Source organism: Amblyomma americanum, chromosome 10 (assembly GCF_052857255.1).
Source record: "Amblyomma americanum isolate KBUSLIRL-KWMA chromosome 10, ASM5285725v1, whole genome shotgun sequence".
Taxonomy (NCBI): domain Eukaryota; kingdom Metazoa; phylum Arthropoda; class Arachnida; order Ixodida; family Ixodidae; genus Amblyomma; species Amblyomma americanum.
In genome coordinates, this window is record NC_135506.1 from 89,388,936 (window position 1) to 89,401,250 (window position 12,315).

General features: G+C 47.0%; 1 protein-coding gene across 5 annotated transcripts in view; it reads right to left on the minus strand.

Annotated features, from left to right (window-relative positions):
• The window catches only part of LOC144106453 (putative sodium-dependent multivitamin transporter), a 101,351-nt gene that overhangs the window by 42,323 nt on the left and 46,713 nt on the right, over positions 1 to 12,315 (minus strand). For all 5 annotated transcript variants that reach the window (XM_077639267.1, XM_077639268.1, XM_077639272.1 and 2 more), the window contains one exon: positions 11,878 to 12,018. In XM_077639267.1, the coding sequence (XP_077495393.1) occupies positions 11,878 to 12,018 (141 nt within the window). The remainder of the gene's footprint in view (positions 1 to 11,877; positions 12,019 to 12,315) is intronic.

Sequence of the window (12,315 nt, forward strand, 5' to 3'; positions counted from 1 at the left end):
TGTTGGCATACAACTCCCTCCTGGTACCCTCAATCCCAAGCTGCCTCTCTACGACGTGCTCGCCGCAGTCACCTCCGCTGCACAACTTTCCTCCAAGACCAGTGCAGACATCACCCTTCAGGCCAAGCCAGCCCAAAGCCTTGTGTTTTTAAAAACTCATTCTCCTCTCACCGCCCACCTCCTACTTTCTATCACGCACCTTCACCTTCACGGTAAGCCTGTCAGCATCAAAACTTATTCCCCCCATCCTCCCATCTCATGCCTCGGCGTCATTCATAACGCCGGTGGCCACTTCACTCCTGATGAGCTCATGCATGACCTAGAATCTTTCAAAACAGATATTCTCGCTGCTCGCATGATGGGATCCACTCAATCAGTGCTCATAACGTTCGCTGGTACCGTCATCCCCCACTTTGTATATTTCAAACGCGTTGCCTTCCGGTGCCGTCCTCATAAACCTAAGCCTCCCACCTGCACCCGTTGTCTCACTCTAGGCCACCGCGCCCACCAATGCCCCCAGCACAGCGTTCCGGCAAAGTGCCGTCGCTGTGCTGCTCCTCTACCCGCTGACCCTTCCGCTCATGTGTGTGCCCAGCCCTGGTGCGTTCATTGCCAGGTGAACACCCACCCCTCCCTCGACCCCACTTGCCCCTTCCTCCTTGCTGAACAACGCGAGTGTGCTAAAGCTGCATACCTCCGACGCCTAGCTTTGCGCCGGGCCACTCAACCCACCACCCCCTCCTCCTCCCCCTCCTCCTCCTCCTCCTCCTCCTCCTCCTCCTCCTCCTCCTCTAATCATGAATATCCATCAGCTCCGATCACGTCACCACCAGGCTCCTTTGCCGCCATAGTTAAAGGATCCTCGGTGCCAGCGTCCCTCTCTTCCACTACACCACCCTCTCCATCCTTGACTGACGCGAGCCGCTCCTTCGACCTCCGGCTCGCAATGCTGGAACGCCAGCAGCGAGAGCAGCAGCGCATTTCCCACGATCTACAACAGCAGATACATGCCTTGACTCAAACCCTCCAGACAACCACCTCCTCTCTTACCTCCCAGCTTAACAAGCTAAATGAGCACCTTGCCACGTTCCCCACTCCCTCCTCCAGCGCCCAGGTCGCCCCTTTGGCTGACCTTGTCGAAACCACCACACAGGCACATCACACTCGCTTGGTTCAGCTGGAAACTTCGGTTCTCCAGATTCTTACCACCCTCCAAGCACAATCAAAGCAATTGGAATCTTTCACATCTATGCTCCAATCCGTCCATGAGTCACTGCCCCCGGCAAAAAAGAAGGAACGCGTACCATCGCGTTCCTCTCCACTCTCATAATGGCGTTTGGCGAGGACCTCGAAATTGTGCAGTGGAACTGCCGAAATCTTTGCCACAATAAGACCCCCCTCCACCAGTACCTACTCACCCGCCCCTCTCTGCCTCATTTTCTCCTTCTCCAGGAGACCCGGACGGCCCGCAATGTCCCAGGCTACCGCGCCTACCATGCCACTACGGCCACGCCACTTGCGTCTATTTATGTACGCAGTGACGTGCTCGTAGAGCAAATTGACATCCCCTCCACCCTCCTTAAATATTTAGTTTGTGTGGTTTATTACCACCCTTCTTCCCGCATCTCACTCGTCCTTTTGTCTTTTTACAACCCCCTGTCACTTCCTCTTTATTCTCTGCTCTGGGCAAATTCCTTCACTCTCTTCCTTCTACCTCCCATCTCCTCTTTGGTGGTGACTTTAATGCCCCTCACACACTCTGGGGCTACCCACAAACCCTCAAACCCGGCCGCCTCCTGCATTGTCTGGCCCAGGAACGCCACCTCACCCTTCTTAATACTCCTGGCTCTCCTACTCGAGCGGGCATTGCCTCACAACGCCCCACGACACCCGACCTCACTTTCTCTCGGGGTTCACTTTCCTTTCACTGGCAGGTGACAGCCGAAACTCTTCTAAGTGACCACTTTCTCATCCATATCACCACCTCTCTTTCCCACATCCCTCGCTGTCATCCGGTTATTCACACTGACTGGCATGCTTTTCGCACTAATCTCGCCTCCGACTCCTTTCAATCCTACGACGACTGGACGTCGCGCATCTCTGCAGCGCTCACGTCCAGTAGCCGTCGCGTTCGCTCTCGTTACCCAATCCAGGACCCAGATCCATACCTTATCCGTTTATGGCGTCGCCGTAAACGTCTTCAACGCTCCTTTCGCTCCCAACCACACAATGCCCAACTTTCCTCCCGGATCACTGCTCTGCGGGCTGAGATCGTCGCCCACTGCGCCTCCCTCGAGCACTCTCGTTGGAGTGCTCTTTGTGATGGCCTTGATTCTGCATTGCACTCGCGATCCGCATGGTCTCTCTTTAAATCCCTCCTTGGCAATAAGCCTGCCCTTGCTCCCACTCTAGCTAAAGCCCTCACTCAGGGGACTCCCTCCGAAGTTTTTGATCAACTCGCCTCTCTCTACATCCCGCCCCCTCTGGCACCCTCCTACCCGGTGTACTCAGGTGGACCTAACCCCGATCTGGACCAATGCTTCACTCTCCGGGAGCTCGAATCTGCTCTGGCTGCTAATTCTACGCGCTCGGCTCCCGGTGAGGATGCCATTACATACACCACACTTCGTAACCTTCCTGACTGCGCCAAAGAATTCCTCCTTGAAATCTACAATGAGGCCTGGGAGAGCGGCTGCTTGCCGAGCTCCTGGACATCCTCCCTTATTTCTATGATTCCAAAGCCGGGCAAACCTCCCTCTCTCTCTAACCTCCGCCCAATCTCCCTGACGTCGTGCGTTGGTAAGACCCTTGAGCGAATGGCTCTGACTCGCCTCTCTGATTTTCTTGAGGCACGGGAATTTTTCCCCCATTCTCTCATTGGCTTCCGACGCCGCGTCTGTGCACAGGACATGTTTCTGATTCTCCAGCAAACGTTCCTGTCCCCTACACCCACTCAAATTTACGCACTTGTGACTGTCGATGTTCGCAAGGCCTTTGACGGTGTTTGCCACGATCACATCCTTTCTCAACTCGCCTCTTTGGATTGTGGCTCCCGCATGTACTCCTATATCCGCTCATTCCTCTCTAAACGTGTGGCTCGCTTTCGTGTAGATACCCACTTGTCTAACCCACACCACCTCACCCGTGGCACTCCTCAAGGTGCTGTTCTCTCTCCTACCCTTTTCAATCTCGCTATGGCCCCTCTCGCCTCCCAGCTAGCTGAAATTCCCGACCTGCATCATATATTTTACGCCGATGACATCACTCTCTGGTGTTCATCTGGCTCTCCCGGTCACGTACAGGACACCCTGCAACGTGGCCTAGATCTCATCGACTCCTTTCTCACCACCGCTGGCCTCTCTCCTGCTCCTGAGAAATCCGAGCTTCTCCTTCTCAACCATTCCTCCTACCAGCGCTCACACAACCACTTCGTCTCTCTCCACCTTTCTGGCTCTCCCATTCCTGTCGTCACACAGTGCAAAGTTCTTGGCTTCCCTTTGCATGCGGCTAAGAATGTGCAAGCCCTCCACCGCGCTGTCACCACCTGCCACTCTGTAACTCACCTCCTGCGGCGCGTGGTCACTCGACGCTCAGGTCTCCACGAGGCTCACGCGTGCCGCGTTGCCCACGCGCTGGCCCTCAACAAAGTCTTGTACTTTGCACCCTACGCTTCCTTCAATCAGACTCAACTTAACACTCTCGAGACTGCCCTTGTGGGCCTCTACAAGGCAGCTCTCAACCTCCCTATCACTACCTCTACCACTAAGCTCTTTGCCACAGGCCTCTTCCATCCTCTTCGTTCTCTTCTCAGTCTCCATCGTGACTTGCAACTTGCCCGGCTTTCCCTTACCCGTCAGGGTCAGTGGTTATTGACTCAAGCGGGTATCTCGCCCATTCCAATCTCCCCGTTTACCTCTCCTATTCCCACCCCCGCTCCCAATCTTCGTATCCTTCCCCTCCCGACCAACATGTCCCCCGTCCTGCACGCCGGACGTCGTCATGCGGCCGCACAGCACCATTCTCCTCTCTTTGATACCCAGGGTGTAGCTTACACGGATGCCTCCTTCGTGGCTCCTCGAGGTTCCTGCGGCTACGCCCTGTACCATCCACACCTCCCTGCTCCTGAAACCCACACCAGCGGGCCGTATCTACACCCTCCAGACGCATTGTCCCTCGAGGTCCTCGCCATTGCGCATGCCCTCCAGTCATTTGCCCTCCTTCCCTCTCTCCAAGAGTACACAGTCTATTCAGACTCACAAGCCGCTATACACCACATACAGAAACGCACCCTGACCCCTTCTCTCCAACAGGAGGTCGAACGAGCGGTCTCCGCACTGCAGCCTTCCATCGTTTTCCTCCGCTGGGTCCCTGGGCATTCAGGGATTGACGGCAATGAGCTGGCTCATCAGCTCGCCCGCGACACACTTTTCCGGGCACCGTTGATCCCCTGGCCCAAGCCCTCGGAGGACGGTGGGAGGCTCACCCTTCGCCGCACCATAAAAGAGGTCTACCTTGAGCTCCGCCTCGACAAACGCCTTTACCCTCCTCCTCATCCATCACTCACGGTGCCGGAGTCTCGGCTTCTTCGGCACATTCAGATGAATGCAGTTATCACCCCGTCCCGCCTCTTCCTCTATCGCTATCGATCGGACCCTTCCTGTCCCAACTGCCCCTGCATCTATGCGGACCTGGCCCATTGCCTCTTCTATTGCCCGGCTGCTCAGCAGTCGGGTTCCTTCCCCCCACCCTTTCTATCCATCACCACCTGGCTCGACTGGCTTGGCGCTGAAGGGGAAGAAGAACAGCGGCTTCTGGTCGCCCAGGCGGTCGACATGCTCGGCCTATAAATTATGGTCGAATAAACGTCTTTACTACTACTACTATGAAACGGTAAAAGAGGATTGTTAGCCCTTGGATGATTCTCCCAACACGCAGATTTCTCAGTGAAAATTAGCTTCAAATCTAAAAATTGTAAAACGACATCTCTTGGAATTTCATGCGTCAGTTCTAAAGGATTAAAACAATCCCCAGAAAGGGCTAAAAGCTGGTTAACAGTGACCAGAAAATTTCTGCACTCTTGTAGTAAGATTAAAAAATCATCAACGTATATTAAAAGAATCACATTGTTAAAAACCTTCAGGCGGTCAGAAACGACTCTGTCACAATGGGCTAAAACTATGTCACTAAGAACAGGGGCAATACAACAGGCCGTACAAATTTCTTGCTGTTGAATGAAAACTTGGTAATTCGATTCAATGTAAGTTGACCTGAGATAAGATGAAAGCAATTCCAGAAAACTTTCTACGGACAAACCTGCTGCATTCAGAAAAGCTGTTGACCCAAAACAATCAATGCACTCTTCCTCACATCTGAGGAGTTTTTCTTGTGGCAAGGAGTAGTATAAATCTTTTATGTCAAAAGAGCCGGCCGAAAGACCTTTCTTATGATTCTTCTCCAAGAACTCCAAAACATTTGCTGAACTTCGAGTCTCAAAGGGATCGTCAATCGCTAAAAGATTTCATCATAATCATTTATTGATACCTTAAGGACCCTTCACAGGGTATTTCATAAGGGGGGGGGGGGGTGACGTACGTAGGGCAATACAAGAACAAAGCCAAAGAGGTTGAAAAAAAGAAAAACAAATCTAGTAAAACACACACACACACACACACACACACACATATATATATATATATATATATATATATATATATATATATATATATATATATATATATATATATATATATATATATATGTAGACATACAATGAGGGCAATTAGGACAACGAAAACAATCAGTAACATCAAATGAGAACACAATTAAAACAGTTACAAAAAACAATCGATTCGAAAAGGGGATTTACAAACGAGTTTTCTCAAGCACATAAAACTAAGGGCGAAAAAAGAAATATAGACAAATTTAATGTTCACAGACACAGTAACCGGTCTTTGAATTTGACAGGGTCACTTTCCATGACAGTACAATCTGACAATTCATTCCATTCTTGTTTTGCAATTGGTAGAAATGACTTATTAAAAGCAGATGTTGATCCATGCAGGCGCTGTATACTTAAGCTATTGAATAAGCGTCGAGATGAACGTGCTGGTGGGTGAAGAAAAGATTGGCGCAGAGGCGTGAAATGATAGAATATCTTGTGAAAGAGGCATAGTCGTGATATCCTCCGGCGAAAGACGAATGAGGGGAGATCCAGTGATGATTTTATACTGCTAATACTGATTTTGTAGTCGTGTTTTGAGGATATAAAGCGAGTGGTGCTGTTCTGCACAGATTCCAAAGAGTTGATGAGATAAGTCTGATGTGGACACCAGATTGCGCATGAGTATTCGAGTTTGGATCGTACGAAGGTTTCATATGCCAGTTTACGGACGGTCGAGGGCGAAAACGATAATATTCTTCGAATAAAGTCCAGTGTTTTGGAGCACTCAGCGACCAGTTTAATGATATGCTCGGACCAGCTTAGATTGCTTGAGATTAGGATACCGAGGTTACGATACGTTAGTACTTGAGAAATATTGACTGAGTTTAAAGAGTACACGTGGGTGATGTCAGAGCGTTTGCGCGAAACTTGCATAAACTTGCATTTTGAGATATTAAGCTGCATAAACCACTTATTGCACCAGTCATCTATTAAAATTAAGTCGTCCTGAAGCGTGGTCTGGTCGGTTTGAGATGAAATTCGGTGGTAGAGGACACAGTCATCTGCGAAGAGACGTATTGATGATGAAATGCCACAAGGGAGGTCGTTAATATAGATGAGAAAAAGAAGCGGGCCAAGGACTGAACCCTGTGGAACGCCAGAAAGAACCTTGGTTGGGGCTGAAGGATGCCCTCCTATGATGGTGAACTGAAAGCGGTCAGTGAGGAATCATTTGATCTATGATACGATTAATGGGTCGAGGCTGAGAGAAGAAAATTTACAGAAGAGTCGCAAGGGAGGAACACGATCAAAAGTTTCCTTTGCAGGAAGCAAGGCTCAATGATGGGCCAGTTGGTATGACATGTTGAAGAATAAATTTTATCAGCCGAAAAAAGACGAGGAACAAGAGGAGAACTACACAGGACAAGGCTGGACTAACAACTGACATCTTTATTTTGCACATTCCTTCGAGTAACCGTCACGCATGCGCCAAGCCAAAGCAGACAACCTACGTTTAGTCGCCCAAAAAGTCCATCTCTTTCGTTGTCAGCCCAATAGAAGGAGAACTGACGCAAGCATCACCATGTTTATCTATCAGATAGGCCTCAAGAATTTCACGTGCTTTTCTTGTTTTTCCGTGGCCTAAAATGGTTACATGGTTTAAACGAGGGGAACACTTTCCGGGGCATCAACTACAATGCAAGGCAAGATTGCCATCTTCCCCACCACGAATTTTTTTTGAAGCGATGTTTATTGCCTCAGGGCATAAAAACTATGAAGTGAGAGATTTATGCACTGCCAATTTTTGTTCGGTGCTTGCGCAGCCTTTCATTAATACAATCACCAGTCTGTCCTATATAACACTTTCCACACGTCAGCGGGATCTTATATATGTGTTCTGTTTTGCACCTGGCAAACATTGTTCTATGCTTGATTTTGCAGCGTTTCTTCTTATCGTCGGGCATTATTCGTGCGCAGAGACCTGAAAGCTTAACAGGGCCAGAAAAAACTACGTTAACGCCTTAGCGCTCTGCGACTTTCTTTACATTGTGCGCCACTTTGTGCAGATACGGCACCACTTGAACTCTCTTCCTTTGTTCCGCAGTAGCCTTCTTTTCTTTCTTGGCCCTGAAATTAAATTCCTTGAGCACAGATTCAGCCACTCCTCTCACCATTTTTGTAGGGAAGCCCGCACCAGAAAGGCGATTGGCCTGCGTCATAACACTAGCTGAGACAGTGTGGCAGCAACTTCTTTTTACTGCGTTTGAAAACAAGCCTTAGCAATACTTCGCTTGACTAATTTAGAGTGGTTAGGGTCGTACGGCAAGAGTCCTTGGGCTGACAACGACAGAGATTGACTTTTTGGGTGATTAAACGTAGGCTGTCTGCTTTGGCTTGGTGCATGTGTGACGGTTACTAGAAGGAATGGGCACAATAAGGATGTCAGTTGTTAGTCCAGCCTTCTCCTGTGTAGTTCTCCTTTTGTTCCTCGTCTTTCTTCAGCTGGTAAAATTTATTGTTCTACTTTGCGGGAAGAGTGCGACTGCTTTTTGCCCAAAGGTCTGTGGTCATGTCTTACGCTTCGCGCTTTCGCGCACTACAGGGGTACAATGTTTATTCTATGTACGCCAGAAGGAGTGATTACCATTCCTTAGTTTTGTTACGGCGCCCACGAGGGCTTTGTGATATTGTTCTTGATTTTTTTTTCAATGGTCGTTTCGCTACGCTGCTCTGGAGATGTTGAGTTTAACCCAGGACCCCTCATATTTTGTTTTTTAGAAGATCTTCAGGCTCAATCGGCGCAAGCAGAAAAGAGGCAGAGCGATGAGGTCACTGACATGAGAGCTATCAAATCCAGTCACAAAACGAACTCCCTCCAGCAAATTTACCACGAAACAGCTACCGTTCAAACCTTAGTACAATCATTGTCTTTAAATTCCGCCTGTTTGCAATCTCGGCTGACCGAACTTCAAGATATATCATGAAGCAGCAACATTGTTTGTTATGGAATAGATGACAGCCGGAAATAGTGGACCGAGTCACAAGAAAAATAAAAGATATTTTCTCGCATGCTTGACACTCCTTCATACTCAAGCTTTTGAACGCGCTCATCGCCTAGGTCAGTACTCGCCAGAAACACAACGCCCAATATTTGTGAACATTTCGAATTTCAAAGTCATAGAGATGGTCCATTCCGCCCGTACAAAGCTAAAAGAGAATGATGTCGCAGTTAATCCACATTGTTCACCTGCCATACGTCACGCTTGAAAGAAATTAAGAGTTTGCCGAAAGGGAATCAGACACCGGTTCGTTTCACCTAAGATACAAACTACCAGTGAATAGTAAATACTACGTGTGTGATTCGCAATCTAAGTCTGTTAAAGGACATGTGAAACAATTGCCTTCAGTTAATGATAATCCCACAATCTCCGCACACTTCAATTCGCAGGGCGCTCGACAGGATTTGGACGTTCTTCTTCAAAGACATACGTTATTTTTACTAAAATCGGCAGTATTATATGAACTTGGCCATCTATACTTGCAGCTCTGATATCGAATACTAACAGAGACCTGGCTGCGTTCTCAAATTCATGACCACGAACTTTTTCTTGCCTCAAGCAATTTCTCTATCTATCGCTGCCACGGAGTTGGGCGGCAAGGAGAAGGTTGGAGAAAAGTTTCGCTTCACAGAGCATCCATGCTAACACCCCTTTAAAACTGTTTGGGCATGCGTGGTTCTAAGTCGTAAGAAAGTTGTTATCGGGGTCTGTCACCGGCCTCTACCTACATACAGAACATTGTTAATTACATGACGTAATTAACACCGTTTCTTATCGTTATCCAAGCTCCCCATTACTTCCGTTCGGAGATTTTAATATTCCAAACATAACCTGGTCTAACACTGTCCCTCGATGTATTCAACTTCCACGTTAGCTGAGGAATTTTCAGAATTGTGCTCGTTTATTTTTTCTCGAACAGCTTATCACTGAGCCCAAAAGAACCAAACACTCTTTTATCTAATACACCCGCTACACAGCTCCTTCCACCTAGTTTCCAACATCACTCATTCGAGGAAAGTGTGACTATTCTTTGTTTTCACTGAAATTTAGCATAACGTAAACATTTAAAAAGACCAGGGACTATCCCTAATAACAATAACGTAGACTTTGACGCGATTAACAACGAGTTATACTCACTTCTAGACATTTTTCGCGAGGTCTTCGTGAGTAGTACAGTAGAAACAAATTAAGGGGTGTTCGTAGAAACAGGTGCTTCCTAATAAAAAAGTACGTTCCTTTTTGCACTATAATCGACAAACCGTGCTCTACTTGGTATAAGGCTCACGTAAGACGCCTTTGAAATGAATAGAAGAGATTGTGCAGTGCAGCCAAGTATTTTTGGGTGCAGCTCGTTGAAGCGCCTAAAAACTAGCTTCCAGCGAATACGTATTAGCGCTAAAGAACACCAGGAAGAACTTTTTATGCCACACGCTGCTGTCCCTGCTGTCCACGTTAGCAAATGATACTAAGAAATTGTGGTTCGTCATTAATCACAAAAATGACACATATTCCTTGTGCACAACTCCGGAAATTGTACACATTGTAATCGGATCACGTCCGTCCTTAATGAAACGTTTACACAAAACGTTTCTGTAACATACAATGTTTCGTTACTCAGTGCACCTTGTCATAGTTACCATGATATATTCCCAATTACAGCTGAACCATGTGGTGTCTAAACCATGAATAAATCATTCCACCTCTTTTCTGCTCACAGTTGTAACTAATTAGCGCGAATGTTTTTCGGAGCACTGTTCATTCATCTATTGTACTAGCAAAAAAATTTCAGCAATCACTTGAGACTAAAATTTCAGTTTAGGCCAGTTGGTTCATAGTTGAAAAATTAGAGGACAGCGCAAATTAACAGCGCAGAACACAGCGGAAACAAACAACGGACGGGCGCTGACTACGAAGTATTTATAAGCCACCCCCCATATTATAAAGCCATAACAAACCACGTGACAGTCAGGGAGCCAATGAAGCACGAAGCAAAAACGGGGGGGGGAGGAAAGGGGAGAAGTACAGTTATTTCATCCACACGGGAAAGGGGGATGTCCAAAACAAAAGTCACGGCAGGTGATCACGCAAGAAGTGCTAAAAACACCGAAGCAAAAGCAGTCACAAGATAAAATCAGACAAAGGTTGTATTATACTAGGGAAGCCAACAAGTAACTAAGCTAAACAGTAAATAACAAAAAGAACAAACAGAAAACAAACAAAAACACAAAAAACAAAATAAAAAGCAAGCAAAGAACACGAAAAGTAAAACCCCTGATCAGGAGGCAGGCGAGCGTGTAAAAAGCGCTAAAAAACAACGAAATAAAAGCCGTGTCGCATACTAAAAACAGATAAAATCTTGCACAGTTTTGTTCGCCAGTACGTAGTGTGGCTAAACGCTAAAAAGCGTGATCATGGGGCAAACCAAAAAAGCGTTAAAATTTGCTAAAAGCGTCTCAACTAAGGCAGAGTGGAACTGGTAAAAGCTTTAAAACGATGTACATTATTCAAAGTTGCTTGAAACACGTTTTTTTTATTTGAATAAACAGATTTTTCATTAAAAAACTTAATTTCTTTGCTTATCTTTTTGCGCCTTATAAAGGGTTAAAGAGGCCATGAAGATGAAACATAAGAAAGAATGCAGGTGCTTTGACCTTATCATGTGCAACGTAGATGCAACAGAAGGTTTTCAGCGCGATCAAGGAAAGACATTTCTTTTTCGTGCAATTAAAGTCACGGGTGCTCACACATGAGTCACATGCCTTCGCAATGTGATGCGCCTCAACCACTACCCTTCCAATTTTGTTTTGTTTTCTTTTTTGTTTTCTTTTGGTTGTTGTTTTGCTTTGTGTTTTGCTTTGTTTTTTTTTGTTTTTCACTGTTTTGCCGCGTTCATTGTTGGCCTGCCTAGTATTGTGTAAGCTTTATCTGTTTTTGAACATTTCCACGCCGGTGTTATTACGGGAATCTGTCCGTCGGCACCGGCAATTCAATGGATCCAAAAGAGCGGAAGTGCGGGCGGCTTGGTGTCTATAATGAAAACAACCCAGACAAAACAACGAGAGAAGGAAATACGGGGCACATTCACATATGCCTCCCCGTACTACATATTCCGGCCCTGAATATCGGATTGACAGTTGCATGAATATGAGTGATTACCTGCGCGCTGTCCGGAAGCTTCTGGCTGCCAGAAACCTCTGCACGACCATCTGGTCCATGCCCTCACGCACCAGGTGGAAGGGGACGCTGGCAACGGCGTTGGCCCACATGGTCTCGTCGCTCGTCATGTCAAACTCCAGCCTGAAGGGACAAAAGAGACCAACGAGCTGAACACGAAACGATTTTCTCGGTATCAGGTTATGCGTTCCAATTAGTACACATTTCTCATTAAAACAGAAGTAAATGATACGAGAATGCGGCCTGTACCAGTGGATTGTACAACGTGGCGAAAATTATATTCGTGGTATTAGGTAGGTAAAAGTTTATTAGTTACCTATTATTAACTAATCATTTTTTAATACTTTGGTTTAGGACACAATTTGATATTGCCGAATTGGACGCATTCAACATCATAGAGCTATAGAGGTACTGAACGCG